We start from the raw sequence: 21,358 nt of genomic DNA on the forward strand, positions 1-21,358 counted from the left end.
CCCCTGGCTGGAGGAGGGATTCTTCAAGTAAGCAAGGATGTCCTCCTCAAAGCCACACCCACCACCCTCTGCCCCACCACCAAGGAAGGGATGTCTTCCTCAAAGCCATGCCCACCCTCCTCTGCCCCACCCAGCAAGGAAGGGATGCCCTTCTCAAAGCCACACACCCTCCTCAGCCCCACCCAGAACCCTAGCCCTGCTTCCTGTGGGGGACAACCAGCTGCAGTAGCCTGACAGGTCACTCCCTGAGCCCAAAGCCCACATGGGCAGCAGGCAAGGGTGAATCCTGACCTGTCCTGTTATTTGCATGAATTGGACACATTCAACAATGTGAATGGTCAGCCTCTTTGGTGTTTTTAATGAAGCAGCTACAAAAGGATATCTTTTAACCGAGTTTCACCTTCCTGTGTGATTTTAAGTAAATACCTCCCTGTGCAGATTCCTCCCACAAGCCCAGCCTTTTAAGCCTGCTTGGGGCTGTGGCTTGGGCTGGTGGGCCAGAAGCAGGGCGGCAAACAGGTGTGCGAGTGTGACGGGGCAGAGGCTGAAGCCACAGCTGTGGGAATGCGAGGCCGCTTTGGCAGGCCGAGGCCGGGAGGGGCAGGAGGCTGGTGCTGACTGATGGTGCTGTCATCCCAGTTCAGGACGCCACTGCCAACTTCATGCCAGTTGTTCCCGACAGAGTGCATGGCTATGAGAGGGACTGAGCTGAGACCAGATGAAGGCGTCCCTGTGACGGCCATGTCCTTGTCCATGAATTCAGGGTCAGGATGACGAATGGCAGGGCCAAAAGCTAACCTGGAATGTCACAGGAATTTGCAGAGACCAAATGCCCTTCTCTCAGAGGCCTCAGAGCAGAAGCTCCTGCATTGATGGGTGGCTTTTGGGCCCCCTCCCTTTACTAAGACTTGGTGACTTAGCAAAGGCTTGTGATCCTCCCTCCTCAATGAAACGTATCTAAGAATTGATTATGAGACTTAGGGACTGGAGCATGGCAGTAACTAGCAGTGCAGACCTGTCATCTCCATCTTCCCTCCCACAGGATGCGGCTCTTGCCGTGTTGTGACCACACTCCTGGGGGCTCGAGCTTCAGGGCTTGCCTCAGCAGTCTGAGAACCACAAGTTTCTAAAGAACAGAAATGAGGAGGAGAGACTTTTCTTGCTCAAAGACATGGATCCCCTCAGAAACAGCATTCAGTGGCGCTGTGAGTTTCCTCCCAAGGGTAATGACCTTTTCTGACTTGGGCACTTCTTACAATGACTTTGAACTTCTGAGCATTAGAGATGAGTGAATGGTAGAAAACGAGACCCCTCGTTAAATAGATGAGCTCAGAGAGGTAAAGAGACTTGCCCAGGGTCACATAGATGCTGCCCATATTGGAGCGCTCAGCTTTCCTTTGCCCATCCTCCCCAGCTTGGACACATTCCTGGCATTTGGATGTGGCAATGTGAACCGTCCTGAGCAGTCCCTTCAAAACAACACTTAGGCAAAAGAGGGGCTGTTGGAACAAGACAGGACAAACACCCGTGTGCCTCTGCACGCTGCTCCACCCAGTTTCCCATCTTTATATTACAGAAAAAAGAGTCTCAAATAACCCAAACAGGCAGGGTATGATCTGCAGACAGTCTGCAGGCATCTGCCCAAGAAGCTGCCGGTCGGCTGGTCCATCCTCCTCTGATTTATGTTGTGTGTGTTAAGCCCTAAATTGTTGAGTCTCTGGCTGGCTGCAGTGGTATTACTGGAGGGCTGGTGCATGTTTTCGGCTCACAGAGCTGGCTCCGGTACTGGAGGTGTTGGCCCTGAATCAAGTCCAATCTCACACCTGTCTGAGACAATGAGGGCCTTGTTAGACACATCTCCAGTCAAGGAGGTGCAGGCTGCTTATTTTTCACATTCAGAACCAGGAGGAGGGGGGTCTGGGACAAGGGGGATGGGAGAAGCCAAGGGAAGACTTGGGAAGTGCCTGGCTTAGCCACCTCTGGGGCCATTTTGCTCTCCTTCTCCCTCCTTCCTTCCCCACTCTTATTGAATAAACTTCTTATTTTTGGAAATTAAAAAACAAACAGACAACACTAACAGTCGGCCTCTTGTGAAGAATTTCCTACTGCAGAACAAGGAGCTTGTGGCCTATTGTAGGATAAATTCCCAGTAATCATGGGAGTGGAGCAGCCCAGAGAAAAGCAGGGTGAATAGGTAGGAGTGCAGCCCCCACCCCACCCCAGTGCTGAAACTTGAGCTCCTTCCACACTGACAGCACCTATCAGTGAGAGGTTTTCACTTCGGGTTTTCCCTCCACTGCTGACAGTTCAGTGACAGCCCCAGAAAGCAGAGGGGACTTTGTCCCCAGCTCCATATTATTCATTGATGAGATTGTAAACTGTTCTGTCACTGTTCAGCCTTTCTGTCCCTTGTGACCAGTGCAGACAGAGCAGGCCACCAGGTCGTACGTCTGTAAATCCAGTTCTCAAGAGGCCCTGACATGAGGCAGCCCCAGACAGAAGCCCTTCTGGGTACAGGCTGGCACCCCTCAAGGGTGATGGCTCTGAAGGATCATTGCTGAGTCAGCCACCCTGAAATGACTTCCTAGTTCAGGACCACACGATGTGGAGGCCCATAGGATAAGAGCAGGAAGAGCTTCCCAGTTATCAAAAGCCACTCTTTTCTGCAAGAGCCAACAGTGAGGAGGCCCGTGTATAGGGGCTAAACAATTCTCACACAGGTAGTGGCCAGGTCTTGGGGGCTTGAGTAGCTCAACAAATCTCCCAGCTCCCTTCGTGATCAGGGAGGCTCTTACCTGAGCTGGGAGGCCTTTAGGTGCCAGCAGGCACTCAAACAGGGACTAGGCAGCCCTGTCCTTCTCATCCATACACAACTTACTTAGGCACTAAGCCCCATTGCTGACTCATACCTCAGAGACACAACAGGGAAAATCCACATGCTGTTTATTTCATTTGAGACTGAGGACTTACCAGAGATGAGGTTGGACCAGTTTGTTTTTTGTAGCATAAATCATTGGTAACTCAGCCACACTGTATCTCTATATGAATGTCAGTTGACAATCCCAGAGGGACAAAAGGACAACTCTTCAGAAGCAGAGTCACAGACGGTGAATGGCAGTGAGCACAGGCAACCCAGACTTCCGGCTGCACTCCAGCCCAAGTTTGAATCCCTTCTATGTGACCTTGAGTGATGTGCAAAGACCTTGTGTCCTCACTGTTGATACTTTGGCCTTCAGAGAGTCCGAGGACTGCTGCGCACAGGTTCCCTCAGCCCTGCATGCCTGGTAGAGCCTGTCTGAACATGTCACCTTTGAAGGAAAGAGGCTGAAGAAGCAGGTGTTGCTATTTCAGGCCAGCTGATGCCAGGGAGAGCCTGATACCTATGGAGACCATGGAACCACCAGTTCCATCCAGTCAGCTATAGGATGATTTCTGTCTCCTTCTGTAGCCATGCCTCCCTGCCTCATTCTGGGCCACGAGGCTCTCCATTCTTCCCAAGCTCATTCTTGCTCTGAAATGACCAAAAAGTCAAGCCAACGAGCAGGAGGGAGGCTGGGCACTAAGGTGGCTGAGAGCAGTAGGTCTTCCTGCTTGACCTCATCTCTGAACACCCATGACCAGTCCTGCCCAGAAGCTGTGGTCCATGCTGGATACCTACCCAGAAAGTTCCTTCTTTTCATCCGCGCCACCTCACCTAATCCTGCCATTCTCCAGGGCACCTCACCTGCCCCAACTCCTCCAGAACATTTTCGTCCCCACCGAGGCCCAGACTGACTCCCTTCCCAACTCCTGATTGATCAGCACTCTGTCACTGCGGCATTCCCCCGCGCACTCCCTTCTGCTGTTACCAGATAGGCTGTGTGTTTGCGTGGCGCTTCACCAACTGTCATGGCTATGATTTCTCACCGTCTGTGCTACAAGATAATCAAATCTCAACCACCACTGATCAGATGCCATCCAGGCAGGCAACCCTGAGCGTGCCCCCACCCGCTACACGCTCTTCTCCCCAGGGCACATCAGGGTTCTGAGGTCAACAGGTTGGAAGGAGACTTCCAGGTGAGCAGTAACTCTCTCTCCTATTTCCCCGGACCCCCATGAACCTAGCCCAGAGCTCCAGAGAAAGGGGCTAGCATGAGTCATTGAGGAAGGATTTTCTTTGCTCCTGGGACAGCAGGTCAAAACTGTTTATTTGTAGGTTTTAAACTTCAGAATCTCCTACCCTAAATGATTTATTTCCTTGCAAAGCGCCAACCCTCAGTTGGGGCCCTTTGGCTGCTTCCTTTCTCCATTCTCCCTTTCTCCTTTCCCAGATCCCAGCTGGGAGCCCACGGAGGGAGCCTGGCTGGCACCACCTGCCCTTTCTTGGACCCTTTCTCTTCTTGTTTGTGACGAGGAAGTGCCTGGAAAGTCTCTGTGCTTCTTGGCTTTCTGAGCCTCATCACTTTCACAGCCTTCTGTTAACTAAGCTAGTAAGCCCCCCTGTCTTTTGCCATTCCCTCCCTGAGGCCAAACTCTCTCTTCCCAGCCTCTTCCATCTTCCTTCCTCTAGAGACTGCTCAGCCTCACCGGAGGCTGCCTTCTGAATACCTGACCCTGACTTCGACGTTTCATTAGACATCTCAACCCCAGAGTAAGAGCGCATGATTTACCCCCACTTACCTGGACCCCGACCCCTACTCAGTGCCAGCTCCTGGCAGTGGTATTCTTCCTCCTTCCTTGGTGTGCAGGTGTGCCCCTGTGCAGCCTCCTTCTCTAAAAGCATTCTAGATTGTTCTTGGTTCCAACACTTCTGAAACCTCTCTTTCTTGGTTTACTCTTTATCTTGCTATCCCTCGTATATTCCCACTCCTCATGGAAGCTTCTTTCCCAAACCCACCCTTTGCCCTGTGGGTGTCTTCACGACCCCCAACCCCAGCCCTGGAGCACTTCAGTGCTATCATCCTGCTGGCTTCACGTGGTGCTTCCTTCCACCAACTACAAAAGCCAAGGAACCTTCTCCAATCCCTCCCTCCCCACCCTACTATTCTCCTAGCAGAATTACATTTTAGTTTTCAGCTGGTTAGATGAAGAACCATTCCAACACCTCTGTGTCACCCACAGCTGTCTGAAAAATAATAACAAAATGTGGGTCAGCAGAGGGAGAGACTGTGGTCACTCTCCTTGTCAACCCCCCTTTGCCCATTCTTTGTCTTCTCTTCCTTCCGCCTCTGTTCCTCTGAAACCTCTTTTGTTCAAATCAAGGGGAAAGTACTTCAGAGGTGCTGTTGAGACTGGTTTGCTTTTCTATTTTTTTTCAAAGAAGACGGGAAGTTCCTGTTTTTTGGAAAGGTTGTTCGCTTCCGAAGAAGTTACACAGCCAGTCAGCTATAGGATGATTTCTGGCTACATTTTTTCAGAGTAGTACACAATACAAAAAAAATAAATAAATCAATGAGAGAGAGTCAGTGAGCACAAAGGGAGATGTTATAATAGGCTTTTGTTGGTACTTGCATTTTCTTGTTGAAAAACAGAGCAAAGACCCTGAGGTGCTGAGGTGCGGACAGAAGCTTGATGTTATCGGGCCCCCAGAAATCCTGCCTGCAGTCCAGTGGCAGGCAGGATCCAGAACTCGAAAAGACAGAGGCAACTGGTCCTGCTCAGCACAAACGGTGCTTTTAGTCTTTCGTAAACAGCCTGTGCCCCAGGGCTCAAATCCTTCAAAAGTTTGCCTGGGTAATTGCATTTCATTGCTGTCTGGCATGTGCTCATCAGCCTAATCTGGAGGTTCAGACAGCCAGGCCAAAGCTTGCGAGACTGGAGGGGAGCAAGCCTGTGAATTTAATCCACTTGAAAGACAGACTAATACAAGTGCATCTAGCTCATTATTTTAAGTGATGCGAGCCGAAAAGGGAATGGTACTTTCCATAAAAGGGTTTAAAATCAGCATGTTGCAGCCGCTTGGCAGTTTAAGGCCATTAGAAGAAAAGGCGCACACAGGTGACAGTGTGATCCCTGTCGCCGTCTGCTTGTCACTGAAAGCCTTCTTCCTCCCCACGACCACCTCAAAACACAGAAGGTGAAAGGAATGGTAACCTCTATCCCTAATTTTGACTTTGGGTTATTTGTCCATTTATAGCAGCAGACACCAACTTTTATTTGAGATTTGGGGTTGTTTTGGCATAGTTTCAGGTTGGAGAGAAGACATAAATGAAGTTAGGACTTCCCAGTCAATCTCACCAAGCTCAGGATCTCACAGAGCTATCAGCAGGCAAAGGTGCTCCTCCTCAGACCCATCTGGACATGTGCTTTCCAATGACTTCTGTCTTTTTTTGAGTTTTAGATGGGTCTTTTTGTTTTGTCAGCATATAGTACCTAGATTGATAGGAGGCGTATCATTTCTAACCATCACGTAGTAAAAGCAGAAGTCTATGAAGAGCCAGAGGGTCTGTCCCTGACCTGTTGGGAATCTGCTGTGGGGAACAGAGGGAGTCCCTTCACCATTTCATACTGCAGCTTTCTCTGAGATGGGGCTGGCATGGTTGTCTCTGCTATCTCGGAGGTTGCTTTCTGCTCTATCATTCCATGAGACATTGGAATGAAACCTTAAGAAATGTTGACAGTGATTTGCATCATTATCTAGCTACATGTGACTCATGCCCAGGAAGCCCAGGAGGGGCAAGCGCTAGCCTGTCCCTTCCCAGATGGTAAAGCCAACGGTCAGCCCGGGAGCAATCTTGTTAGTAGCTCACACCTGCAGCTCACCCAGGGTTTGACGTGCCAGCTCCAAGTCTGGGTGCCAGGCCATGAGACAGAGAGCAGTCGTCTTAAACCTTGGCATGGAGATGGAGTTTTCCCCTGGGCGCATCATGACTGCAGCCACCCAGGATTCCCACCAGGGTTCCAGAAGGTGCGCACTGCACACCTCATCTCCACATACCCTCAGTTCATTTGTACTCTGCCCAGGGAACAATGCTGTGTTAGGTTTCCCCGACTCTGAGGAGCACTTCTGGAAGTCACGTCTTCCGGCTTGTCATCAGTGGCTGAAGCCACTGTGGCAGTGTGTGCTTTCCCTGGGCAGGGTTTTCATTGACACTTTAGGGCATGCTTCGCCTTGTGGACAGGGTCATTTTCTGTCGTAGGGGCCATCCTGTACACTGTAGGATGTTGAGCAGCATTCCTGGCCTCCACGTACTAGGTGTCAGTAGCACTCCCCCAACCCCAGTCATGGCAACCAAAAATGTTTTCAGAGAAATCACCCCTGTGATTCCAGGGTCATTGGGAAATTCACAAGGATCTAGTTGATATACACAGGATCGCAGTGCCTGAAAAATAAATGTGTTACTTAGCTATCTATACCTGGTAGTAAGTCAGTTTTGACCCCTCACTTCTGTAGGTCCGAGCATTCCTGTTTTCCATAGGTCATCCCTCTTGTTGAGCAAGACTTTTCAGAGTTGTCTCCTATCTCAACCTCTACATTTAATTTAAAAAAAAAAAAAACAAACCCTCCATTTTAGTCCAAGCTTATGGCTTCCATGAGAAAGCCTTCCTTGGCCTTGTAAATCAAAGCAGTTCTCTGGTGGGAGGTCTCCCACTGCTGGGCTGAGTATCATCTTTCTCAGGGTGACCTCATCTATTAAAGTATGAAGGTTGTATTTGAAATGCCATTTACTTTCTCTAAGTCAATAAACGAAGCTGTGGATCTTTAGATCATCAGAGGTCTGCTTATTACCAAGCGTTTTTCTGTGTGTGTCATTTTTTAAATAGAGATCTGTGTTGGAGTTTAAAAGAATTCTGGCGGATTTCCATTTGCCTTTCTGAATCAGAGTTTGGGATGAGTGACTGTAGATTGCCCCTAGATGAATCTGACTTTATTAGTTTGTGTCCTTTGTTCAGAGCACCAGGGATGAACTTATGAAAGCACAAATGGTTCTTATCGTCAGATGTTTCCTTTATGCTGCAAACTCCACCTCCAACCTGTGTTATTAATCTATTGCAATCCCAATTAGTTCACATCAAGGTCAACTCTTTGGGGTATGCAAAACAACTGCAAACTCAAGTGAACAAATTTCTCTTGTGTAGGTGTCACACAAAGGTGGGGGAGAAGACTGCAGCAGGGAAACTTGGAAGAAAGAGAGTTGTCTGATACCACAGAAGAAGGTGATAGTGATTCCCCTTGGCTCACAAGCCAAAGAAATCCAATTATTCCAAAGAATTTAAAACTTGCACAGGAACTTGCCACCAAATGAGGGAATATTTTAGCCTCTTATTCACTCTGTTGCTTGACGGGAAATATTTAAGAAATTTCAAAAAATAAAAAGATGTGCAAGAGAGCTATTTCTCCAGGCATGGGTATTTATCTCCAGGGAACATGGAAGGTTATTTCTTGGGGGTTATTTCTGTGCATTGAGAAGCCTTGGGTTTAAGAGTTTAGCATAAAAACCACTTCTCCTCCAGAAATATGCCTATAAAAAGTAAGCCAGCACGGGTGGGTCTGCAGGGCATTATGTGTTTAGGAATGAAGGCTGCCTGTCCTGCCATCTCTCAGGAGCCTCCATCAGAACAGACAGTAAAGACATGAATGGCATGTCTCCAGTTGTCGGACAAGGCCCCTCCTAGTGTGAGGAGAATATACTTCCTGGATCTATCATTTCTAGCACATCACAGTGGGGAAGAAAAACACCAGCTGGGGTGGCAAGGCCACACTGAAAGGGAGAAACTCACTGTTCTGCACATTCAGAGGCTTCCTAGTTTTATAGATGTCTAGAGCTCTTAGAGGTGAAGGGACAGCCAGGGAATCACACAGGGTGAAAGACCTGTGTGCGGTGGCCAGTGGCCAGATCAGAAGGTGTGTGGAAGATGACATGAAGCATTCCCACCGGGCAGTTCCCTGAGGCTCTGTCCTCCCAGCTCTTGCTGCAAGGAATTCTAAAAGTCTTGGCCTGATGTGTGGGAAAGGAAAACAAGGTGAAGAGGATGCAGGTAGGAAAAGAACAGTTGTAACGAGGTAGTCGGATGGGAGGACTGCATGAGAAAAATAGAGGAAGAGAGTGCAGAAGCAGACACTTGATTTCACTAAACTTTATTGAAGGGGACTAGGCACTTCCACTTGGGGAACTCTACTTCCCTTTGTTAGAATATCCTTCAAATTGGGAGCATGGAATGGAAGCTCTTAAAGAACGGTTGCCATTCATTGTGAGTCACACCTCACAAGACAAAAAGCAATGAATCCTCGGTTTATAAAATGCAGCTTTCAGGTTCTGTGTTATGGCTGGCACAGGACAGTACTGCTGTGTGGCCCTGGCACACCTGCACTCTGCAGGGTGGTTGCAGTACTCCTTCTCAAGGTGGTTGGTGCTCTGCGGGAGAAAGGGCTTACCATGCATCCTAGCAGTGCACATGCTGCCCTGCTGGATTAGTGCACCTTGGAACTCTGGCTGCCTAAGGAAGTTCTTATTTCTGGTGGCTTTGTGGGGCCAAACCTCTCCCTCTTCTGTCACCTGGAGCACCAACCAGCTAAGCCAACAGTGCTCTCCAGACACATTTCCTGGAAGGGCAGGGGAAAGAGACTGTTTCCTGCCTTCAAGGTGCCAACTACTGCGCTGACAGTATCAGGGACAGGGCACATTTCACCGTCCCAGGAATCTAAGGGGCAGATGCAGTAACGTCTTCTCATGGGGGGAAAGTGAGTCTCCAAGGTGTTACGTTACTTGCTTCAGCACATTGCGAGTGAGGGGCCAAGCCAGGGTCTCTGTCCTTACCTTTCAGACTGCAGATCTACACCCTTATTGTATCCTTACTCAGGCCCTTTTGGCTTTTAGAGAGAAGCTCTGGGATGAGGTTCTCAAATCCTGAAAATCAGAGCATCTTTATGTTAAGCCATCTTTCATGTTTATTGTTTTGAATTCTTCTTTCTCCCCATTCATATGAGTTTTTCTTCTGATTTTATTAGAATGCCATCCCTCAGAGTTTGCTGCTTAAAACCAGAATGACTGGCATAAAATCCAGTAAGCCTGCATTAGGACCCATGTCACATGGGGGCAGAAGAAAACAGACTGCTTGCTGGGCTTCAAGCCACTCTAGAATTTTTCAAACAGTTCTAACATTTTACAGCATCGAAAAAGTGCCAAAGTAAAAACTAAGGCTGCAGCTAGGAGAATGCCCACTGAGAAAGCCGTGGCTGGGTTTGTGTAGAGGCGGGATTTTGGGGTCACTCTGCTCCATGCCCTCTAGGCCTCCCCCACCAGAGGTCTGGCTCAGGGACAGCACTCAGGCACAGAGGGCTGGGGGGCTGCAGAGATGAATGGGGTAGGCGCCAGAGGAAGCCCAGGCTACAAACTGGCATGACACACCCCTGCTGTGAAGCAGATCTCCATCTGAGCTGGGTTCAGGAGCACGGTATTCTCCAATATCAACAACTCATAGGTTAGGGGGTTCATCATTGTGTAGCTCTGCAGCCCAAATATAAAGTTGTTTTTTTCTCTTCCTTGTCTGCTGACACCCTGAGGCATTACAAGGACCTTGGCAAAATCTCAGCCATGTTACTTAATGTGATCTTCCCCAGAGACAGCTCTTACTGTATCTGTTTAGCCAAAGAGATCACTGGTACCTCTCTGGGAAATCCCATCGGCCCCTCATCAGCACAGTGGAGACTGGCTAGAAAGCACAGCCTTCCATGGCCAGCCTGGACTGCAGATTGGCGCTGATGGTATTTCAACCCAGGCTTTCCAAGCATAGGCCGTCAAGCGTGCACAGTCCTCTTGATATCAGGTGCCACCTCAATGGAATGTTCTTCAGAAAATTGCTCTTTAGCTGTGTGCAGTCCTGGGAGATGCTGTGCCTCTTCTGCTTGAAGCTTCCCAGCTCCCACTTGAGGTGTCAGTGATTTCTTTTACTGGAGTGAGTATCCTCTTCTCCACCAAGGTCCAGTCCCAGGATGGAGGCTGCCCAAGATAACCCAGCCCTCAACACAGTATTTCTGGCTCTTCTTTTTCAAGGAACGAAGAAGGAAGGCAAAGGTGCCAGAGGAGTAGAAAGGAGCAGAAAGTCATCTTTACCCTCCATGCTTTGAGAGCTGTGCTGGAGAAGAAGGAAATAGAGGAATGGAAGGGAATTAATAGGGTAGCTGTGGAAGAATCTGAATATCTCATGATACGCTGGTGTTGCAGGAATTTACCCAACCTGTTGGTAGAGTTCCTTTAGGCCTGGAAAGTTGTATGGGGGGGCAGAGGTGCAGAAAGTGGGCAGTACAGAAGATCCTTATGGAAAAGATGTCTGCAACAAAAGTTTCTTTAACAAAGTACAGAGAACGAATCTGTCTGCAAGGGAGGAGGCAGCAGAAACCAGAAGGTGCCTTCTGTTCCCTCTGAACTGCAGTCCCTCCAGCTATGTGCACAGAAGGGTACTCTCCCTCCGCCTCAGGGACACAATGCCAACTGAGAATGAGATATGTTCTAAAAATACCCATCTTTTCTGGAAGCTAGTGACCTATCTTTGAACCCTCCCTCCAAAAGAACCCTGCCTAAATACAGAGCCTTTTCCAGATGCATCTCAGACTCATCTGGCTGAGGGGAGCAGCCTCACGGTGCGAGGTGAACTGTTTCCCCTGGGAACCGTCTGACAGTGCTAATGAGGAATTGCACTTTGCATTTATAGAACACCTTTCATCTGTGGATCTGAAAGCTGCCCCACAAACATTAATTAATTCTCACACCTGTGAGGCAGGTGAGTCTGGTTACCCCCATTTTTAGAGGTGAGGAAACAGAGGTTTGAAAAGAAAAGGACTCCAGGGTGAACCAGCAGGGTTGGGGGCGGCCTGATGTGAGAAACCAGCCTTCTTGATTCACAGGTCCCTGACCACAAAGCCACAAAGCTTCCCCGGCTGGGTGAGGAATATGCATCCCGGAAGCAGGGAGTGGTGGAAAGGCGGCCACAGGGCTCCCTTCTTCCCTCCTGCAGGCAGTCTGCCACCTCCCAGGCTGGCAGGTCGGCAGTGAGGATGGGATCCCTCAAAACCTGAAGGCCTTTAAAATATAGCATACCCAGGCAGGGTTCTGTCCTGGCTTGGTCTGACTGCCTCCCTTCAAAGTAATTGCTGGAACAATGAATGCATCTGAGCTGCACATGACTAACCAAGATGTCTGCAGCCAGCCAGAGACAAACATTTGGCAAATCCTGGAGCTGTTTCACAACCTCCCTTTTTTCCAGGATCCAGAGCTGGTGCCGACTGACTCATGTTATCATGGGATTTCAATGATACAGCAACAGTGTGCTGAGCTGGTGTCTGCTACCTGGGGGTACCTGTAGTAGGAACAGGTGATACTCTTACTTGTGCTGGTGCTGCAGAGGCCAGAGGAAACACTGCTTCTCAAAAACAGTGTAACTTTCAGGGAAATGTCCCTTGCAGAGCAGAGTCACCCACCCCCAGGGACTCTATGCCCCTGACATCACACACCTCTTAAAGGTGTGATGCTGAGAAGCATCTGGGTGCACGCCCTTTGTCTGCAAGGGAGCCTAGTCCCTTCTTCCAAGGGGTCCCAGACGGTGAGATGCAAACCACCACTGCGGCTCGCCCTAACACATCACCCTGGAAACTGACTCACATCTCTGAGTCCTGAGTCACATCCTGTTGTGCGTTCTGAGGTCTCCAAGAGGGCATTACACCAGCTCCCCATGACTGAGGTGAACTTGGAAGGAACCCTGGAAACGTCCCTACCTTCTTCTAAGCTGAAGGAGGGAAAAAAATCCTCCAGGGAAATAACCAGGGCTGTCCCTAGGGTTTATATGTTCACCAAGCCGGTTTGGCTTTTTCAAAAATAGATGGTAGAACTCTGTGGCCTATGTGACTTTTATTTTTAAATAGCTCTGAGAGATGACTCAAAGACCTGGTGTTTTAAAGATGTCAGCCATATAATCAAGGAAGGGGCTTTCTAACTATAACCTTCTCCAGGCCCAGGACGAAGGAGGGTGCCACTGCTCAAGGGGTGCTATTGGAAACCAGCTTCTGAGGGTGGGTGTTTAAAAGACCCTAGCATGGACAGTCAGAGGAGGACCAAGAGGGGTCTCTATCCATCTTCTCCCGGTGCCTTCAGGGAACATGAGGACAAAGAGGGACATTTTGAACTTTTCAAAGAACAAGATTTTTGGTTTCATTGATTTTTTTTATTACTTTCCTGTATCTAATTTCACTGGTTCCTAATCTAATTTTTAATTTCTTCTCTTCTGCTTGCTTGAGGTCCATATTGTTTTCTTCTCCAGTCTCCTAAGGTAGAAGCTTCAGTGACTGATTCTGGATCTTTCTTTTCTAATATTTGTATTCATTGCTCTAAATTTTCCCTCTAAGCACTGCTCTTTCTGCATCCAAAAGTTGTAATAAGTTGTATTTTCATTTACTTCAAAATACTTTTCTCTTGAGACTTCTTATTTGACCCATGTCTAACGTAGAAGTATGTTGGTTTAATCTCCAAATATTTGGGGATTTTTCAGTTATCTTTTCTATTACTGGCTTTTTAGTTTAAATCCATGCAGTCTGAGAAAATACTTTGTATGGTTTCTACACTTTTAAGGGTATTAAAGTGTGTTTTGTGGCCCAGAATATGGCCTATCTTGGTGAATGTTCCATGTGAGCTGAAGAATGTGTATTCTGCTGCTGCTAGAGTATTCCGTAAACGTTAATTAGATCAAGCTGACTGATCGTGCCGTTTAGGTCAACTGTGTCCTAATTTTCTGCCTGCTTGATGTATCAATTACTGAAAGAGGGTTGTTGAAATCTCCAATTGTAATAGCGTATTTACCTACTTCGCTCTGTAGTACTATTAGTTTTTGCCTCGTGTTTTTTGACACTCAGTTTTTAGGTGGACATATATTAAAGATGAAGTCTTCTTAGAGAATTCACCCACAGTATCCAATGTAATTCCTTTCTTTATCCCTGAAAATTGTCCTTCCTCTGAAGTCAGCTTTGTATAACATTAATATAGCTGTACCGGCTTTCTTTCAATCAGTGTTAGTGTGGTGTATCTTTTCCCATCCCTTTACTTTTAACCTCTATGAGTCTTTTTATTTAAAGTGGGTCCCTTGTAGACAATGTGTAGTTGGGTCTTGTTTTTAATTCACACTGACAATCTCTGTCTTTAAATTGGTGCATTTAGAGTATCCATATTTAACCTAATTAATGTAACTGTAGTGCCAATCATATTTATAACTTTTATATTTGTTGCACCTGATTCTTCCCCCACACCTTTTTCTGCCTTTATAGGTTTAATTGAACATCTTATGTGATTCCATTTTATCTCCTTTGTTAGCATGTTAATTATTCTTTTTTAAAAATATTTTTAGTGATTGCCCTAGAGTTTGGAAAGTACATGTATAACTAATCTACATCTAGCATCAAATAACTGTACCACTTCTTCCTTCCTGTCTATATCATTACTGCCTTTCATTTATCCACATGCTACACTCACCCAATACTTTGTTACTATTATAGTTATAAACAGTTGTCTTTCAGATCAGTTAAGAAAAGACTTTATTTTACCTTAATACAGTCCTTTTCCAGTGCTCTTCCTTTTTAATGCACTTCTTGTTAACATTTCTCATAGGGCAGGTCAGCTGGCAATGAATTATTCCAGTTTTGTTTGTCAGAAAGTATCCTTATTTCTTTGAATTTGAAGGATAATTTTGCGGGATGTAGAATTATAGGTTGGTGGCTTTTTTTGTTGCAACACTTTATTTACTCTACTCTCTTTTTGTTTGCATGGTTTCTGAAGAGAAAGATGATATAATTCTTATCCTTGTTCCTCTGTGGGTAAGGTGTTGGCTTTTTCCCCCTCTCTGGCATCTTCCAATATTTTCTCTTCTCTTTGGTTTTCTGAAGTTTAGATATGTTATGTCTGATTGTAGATTTGGTGTTTATCCTGCTTGGTGTTCTCTGAGCTTTCTGGATCTGTGGTTTGGTATCTGTCATTAATTCTGGAAAATTTGTAGCCATCAATACTTCAAATATTTCTTCTACTCTGTTTTCTTTTTCTTCTCCTTTTGGTATTCCAATTACACGTTACACCTTTTAAAATTGTCTCACAGTTCTTGGATATTCTTTCTTTTTCCTCTTTATCTTTTTGTTTGGTATGTTTCTGTATCTTCAAGTTCATTGATTCTTCGGTCATGTCCTGTCTATGAAGTAAGCCATTCCTCATTTCTGTTCTGGTGTTTTTAGTTTTTAGAATTTCCTTTTGAGTATTAAGAGTTTCCATCTCCCTGCCCATATTACCCATCTGTTCTTGCATGTTGTCTTATTTTTCCACGAGAGCCCTTATCATGTTCATCATCATTAAATTCCCTGTTTGGTAATTCCCTGTTTGGTAATTCCAAAATCTGTGTCACATCTGAGTCTGGTTCGGATGCTTGCTTTGCCTGTGTTTTTTCTTGCCTTTCTTATAGTTTTTTATTGAAAGCTGGACATCATTTATCAGGTAATAGGAACTGAAGCAAACACGCCTTTAGTGTGAGTTATTATTTTCATGTAGCTAAGAGTTGGGCTGTAGTTAATGTCTGCAGAAGGTACCAGAGATTTCAAATTCCTCTAGTGTCCTTGTTTTTGTCTCCCATGTCATCTGTGAGCTTCTCTATGAACTCCTCTTTAAATAGTCAATATGTTGAAGCTCTTTCAGCCATAACCCACTGTTATCATAACATACTGAATCCTGTGAGAATCTGGTGGAGTTCCTGAATGAAAAGGCCACAACAGTGCACTTCCTCCTGAAACTGTAGCCCCCAGGAGTGTCTTATTCTCACACTAGTCTCTACTCACCCTCTAACAATTTGTCAAAATCACCATTAAGTGTTCCTATCAATTTATGAATTCAGAACTTCTGCTCCCAGCAAGCAGACCTCGCTTTGATTCTCTGTATTGGCCTCAAAATTTTGGGGTGGCAGTTTGCCCTGCAACTTCAGCTTTCCAGGGGACTTAAGAAAAGTCATGGATTTTTAGTTTGTTCAGCATTTTTTCTTATAAAAACAAGAGTGATGACTCTCAAGCTCTTTACATTTTGGAACTGAAACTGGAAGCAGCAGGACATTTTGACATGAATTATTTAGTAGGGTCATTGTTGACTCTAGAGACATTTTAATATTGCTGCATCAAAAGATAAAAGCACTCTCCTTTCTTCTAGTGTGATATATGCCATGTACACTCCTGAGCTCACCGCTAACCTCAACTCTACCTTATCCCTAACTTCCCATTTCAGATGGAAGGGAATAGGGATCAAGAATGTGGAAAGGGAGCCCTGTTTTACCCATTATTTGATTATTAAAAAGCTGAAAATAACCCATTACAAAATGGTCTCAGTAAAGTGGCTGCATTAAACATCATTTAGCCTGGAAAACCAGTATGCACAGAGGCTCAAATTTAAATTTTTGAATCCAGTATTTTTTAATGGAAACGTGAATTGGTTGAGATACTGAATTCCTGCCTTCTCCAACCTAATCCCAAATTTCCAATTTCCTTGCCCCTTTACCATTTAATCTCCTGAGCCCAGCTCCTCTCTAGCCTGAAGAGTGTGCCTGCCAAGACTCTAGCTGTGAACAAAACACTATTATTTGAGCCTTATCCTGGAGCAAATGTGTGTGGTCTTACCAATGAACATCAGATAGGTCCCTTGGCATGGATTTCTCTTCCTTTTTAGTAATATAATCATAAACGTTACTCAGGCTTATTGAGCATTTACTATGGCCAGAAATTGTGATACTTGCTTTCCATATAGCTTATCTCACTTTTTCCTATTACCCTTTGAAGTCACAATTATAACTATGATTCAGAGAAAATCAGTGACCTGCCTAAGGTCATCCAGTTGGTTTATGGTGAAGGCAGGATACAAACTGAAATCTGTCTGTGATTTAAATTTGGTGCTTTCCCTAGTCTCCTCCTCTCAGAGGCAGAACATAAGCATGTAATAAACACCACTAGGGTTCTTGTTTCTCCCTTGGGAACAGCTGTTTACAAGTCCAAATTAGGCAGCTAATCTAGCAGTTAGCCCAGATACAGCCCTTAGGCGCCCCAGTAGCTGTAACTCCTAGAAGGCAGGAACTTTCCATACACTAGTGAGTCCCCAAGACAGTGGCCCTAGTGAAGAAAAAATGTTTGCTGGAAATATGAGTGAATGAAAAAGTAACTTCATGAACATATGAATGAATAAATGAATGAATGAAGCAACACCCAGTATGATGATTAATGCAATAGGAAGATGCCTTTCCAAGCATCACAAGGTCCTGAGATCCTCACTGACTGTAAGTACCAGTGGGGCAGGGACCATATTGGTCTTATTTATCACCAACACTCTGCTACCAGGTAAATTAGCACATTCCTGGCACATAGTAAATGCTCAGTAAGCTTTTGTTCTTTGACGGATTGACTTATTAGAGGCAACTCTTTCAAGAACAAGTAGCCCTGTGCTCTGGAGAATGACTGACAGTGGTTCTCTTCCTCAGCCTGTGGCCTTTCTGGATAACTCCCATCTTTCTGCCCTCTACTTCCTCCTCCCAGAATACACATATTTATTATTACAGGCACCACTCTTCACCCCACATCTGATTCTTCCCTCACTCTGCTTAATGTACAAGTAAAGCAAAGAAGTATTGTGTAGGACCTATTGGAATTGGAATCCTGCTCCGTCACCATTGGAAAGGATATAGGGATCATCTCCCTTCAGAGGTGAGAATAAGAAAGTGTAAGTGAGTAATCCAAGGTCACCCAGTCGCTCACCACACAGACCCAGAGCCCACCCCTCCTGCCTATTGATCCAGTGCTCAAGTGGCCCACGAGTTCAAGTTGGCCCCATCAGACCAAAGACAATAATGAATATTAAACCGAGAATGCACCACATTATCAGGCCTTTTTGTTTTTGTTTTCTATTAATAAGACATGTGGAAGAGGAAACAACTAAACCCCCAACATCAGAGGCTCACCATCCCCACCTTCTGGCCCACCACTGGCAATGAACCCAAGCACAGGTCACTGTGGTCACATGAAAGAAAACTGATAGGGGGCGGGTGGGCTTCAGGGTGTATACTGCCATCCCCCACCCACTCCAACACCTGAAAAGCTAAGTTATGGTGTGAAGTCAGAAAATGTGGAATCTGCAAACCTGTCTTTAAAAAAAAAAAAAAAACTCACAGAACTGGGACTTCAATCATAAAGATCATTTTACCAAAGCATATTTTTTAAAGGCTGTGAAATATTATGCAACGTTTGCATGGTTTAATTATGAGTTTAGAAAAGCCTAGCACAACTTTTTCGCTACAGTAAAACATGACAGAGCACGAATCATGGCATAATACTTTATGCTTAGTGTGGCTTTAGACGTGAGGTTAGAGGTGTGAGGCTGTCTACACAATAAGGCATGAATTAGTGTACCGCAATTCACACCCTGGGGGGCTTTATGACAATTCTAAAACCTCTTTTGTTTGCTTTTTAAATGATTAAACTATTGGAGTACTATATATCCATTGAGTAAATGTGTGTATCTAGAATATACACATGTCTTATAGAAAATATCTAAGTATATGGGTTTTCTTCACTTGGAGCAAAATACTTGGAGTAGCATGGGACTATTGAACAGTCTGCTATTTCTGTTTGCTTTTAGTTATTGGAAACACTGTTAGCTGTAAGGTCACACAGGAACTTCAGCCAAGGTTGAACATTTATTTTCTGCTGAGTTTGAAATGGACCAGCTCTTTTGTTCTTACCACCTCTTTAAATCCTCTAAAATTTGGAATACAATGAAGACCTTTCTTTAATATTAGATTTCAAAGATTCTAAGTTAAAACATTTGCCCAGGAACTACCTGGTTTTTTAAACTTAAAAAATCAGCTATTTTCATGCACACACAGAAAAGAAAAAAATGAATCAGTATGAGAGAGGGAGGGAGGGAGGCTTGTCAGCAGAAATACTGGGGAGGAAGACTTGGTCTCCAAATGTCTGATTCTGTTATCCACTGTGGCAGCTTCAAAGAGAAACAGAAAGGCAAACTTGAACTGCTGGAAATGAAAAGCCCCTGGAGAAAGCAGATCTGAATATTTTATAATGAGTAGGAATGGCTCATTTCTTTATGTCATGACCTATACAAAACTTATACCCTGTATTTTCCTAAAGAAGTCTGCTCTTCCTACACCACTACTTGCAGGATCATGAAGCTCTGGTAAAGACCCATGGGAGTTATGGTAGTTCACAGTTATCTTTGTCCACAAGAAGGTGGGACATAAAGAGAAAATTAATGTTTAACTCCAAAGAAATGTAAAACTGTCTTCTAGTGGGACACTGTCCAATTTAAATTTCCTTACACATTTGCCTAAGAATAGAGCTGGTTTTCCTTTTCATCTGCAAACAGTATGATGCTTTTGAAAATTAAGACTCCTTTGAATGCTGGAGTCAAATTTAGAAAATCCATTTTGTCTAAATCTTTTGAAGTCAGACTTTCGTCTCCTCTCTATCCCAGGCCTCTTATAATGGCAATCTATAAAATATCTGCTCAAAAACTGACTTTTAAAAGTTGCAAACTTGAAGTCCTGAAAAGGAACAGAAGGCCTGGGTTGATAGGGCCAGTTCTACTGCTGGGTTTGTGAACTAGTCATTAGACCTCATTGCCAGTTTGCCAGCCAGACCTTCTTTCCTGACATCCTTGGGAGATAATTCATCTAAATATAAAACATTTACCAGCCCATGGAATACTTTTTACCAAAGGTACAAAAAAAACTCCAAAAACTCTGCATTCTTACTGAATACAGAGAGGTGATCTCCTAAATTTATAAAATGTTTCTGATGATGATAATTGTAATTATTGGTAAAGCTGAAATTGTCTCAGCAGTCATATGATACTTGAAGTTGTCAAGTTCAACAGTCTGGACATTAATCAACTGCAGTTCAACAGTCTGGACATTAATATTTCTACCTTGAAAGCGTAATCCAGTTCTCTCATCGTTGTTAGCATGATTAAATAAAACCTTTGGTAGGAATAGTTATCAGGTGACAGTCTCCAAGGATTCAGTCTCTTTTGTGGGGAAATAATCCAACAGAGGTAGATACTTGGACTTGAGTAGGCTTATTAAACCATGGTACATAGGCCACATACATGTGTGTGACATATTTAAACAAAGGCTACTCATTTCTTATTAAAAGACATTTTGTTTTTTAAATCCCACCCCACTTAACGTCTAATTGACCTTTCTGATTATCTTCAGACACAAGGCAGATCCAGCCATCCCCACCGTGGTCCTACGATCAGTCCTACCAGTACCTGGGATCCATTGCCTCTCCTTCTGTGCACCCAGCAACACCCATTTCACCCGGACGTGCCAGCGGCATGACAACCCTCTCTGCAGAACTTTCCAGTCGACTCTCAAGTAAGCCACTTGAAAACACACTCTTCGCAGCTGAGCTGGGGTGGAAGGTCCAGGAGACTAGAGGTGTAGGAAGGGGTTGGCAGAACATTATTAAATGAGTAAAATATGGTTTAAAGACAAGGTGACCTATCTCGACTCTGAGTCCCATGCTCATTCACTGATTTTCTTGCACACTTAGAGGCAGAGATTGTGGATGTGAAGGCAGAAGTGGCTGGGAGAAGTTGATTCCTTAGACATTCTAAAGTTGTTCACGTCTGGCAAAAAAGGATGGTGACTGAAGGGTTAAGAACAATATAAAAAGCCAAAGTAGTCACCTTTTAGGACTCATTCTTCCAACTGAACTCTGGACTGCTGGGACTGGTCCATGTGGTGGTGATAAATCTTCACAGACCACATAGACAGCAGACGGGGGTACATGTAGAATGGGAAGTAAATACAGCCACCCCTCGGTATCCATGGAGGATTGGTCCCAGTATCCCGCCTCCCCGCCCCCGCCATGGATATCAAAATCCATGAATGTTTAAGTGCCTCATATAAAATGTTATAATATTTATATATAACTTATATATATCCTCCCGTATATTTAAAGCATCTCTAGATTACTTGTAATACCAAATACAATGTAAATGCTATGTAAATACTTGTTATACTGCATTGTTTAGCGAATAATGACAAGAAAAAAAGTCTGTATATGTCTAATACAGACACACCCATCCTTCTTTAAAATAATGTTTTTGATCTATAATTGGTTGAACAGATGCAGAACCCACCCATACATAGAACCAACTATATACCCCAAATGAGACATTTCCAACTAAGTGCTGTTCATACAGAGGCTACAGGAACAGCGTGAAAAGCTCAGGTGTCATGATTAGCATAATTGTTGTTAATATGAGCTCATTAAGTATTAGTCATTTAACCTATGGGCCCTTTGGGCTTGGCACTCACCTTTGCTCGTGGGCAGGGAAATCAGAGTTACAGAGAAAAATTCCTT

At 45.1% G+C, this 21,358-nt stretch overlaps 1 protein-coding gene across 4 annotated transcripts in view; it reads left to right on the forward strand.

Annotated features, from left to right (window-relative positions):
* RUNX1 (RUNX family transcription factor 1) overlaps positions 1-21,358 on the forward strand; it is a 258,174-nt gene that overhangs the window by 230,412 nt on the left and 6,404 nt on the right. For all 4 annotated transcript variants that reach the window (XM_032276945.1, XM_032276947.1, XM_032276944.1 and 1 more), the window contains one exon: positions 20,203-20,364. In XM_032276945.1, the coding sequence (XP_032132836.1) occupies positions 20,203-20,364 (162 nt within the window). The remainder of the gene's footprint in view (positions 1-20,202; positions 20,365-21,358) is intronic.

The sequence above is a fragment of the Sapajus apella genome, unplaced genomic scaffold (assembly GCF_009761245.1).
Source record: "Sapajus apella isolate SASKATOON/1434 unplaced genomic scaffold, GSC_monkey_1.0 scaffold8, whole genome shotgun sequence".
Classification (NCBI taxonomy): Eukaryota; Metazoa; Chordata; class Mammalia; order Primates; family Cebidae; genus Sapajus; species Sapajus apella.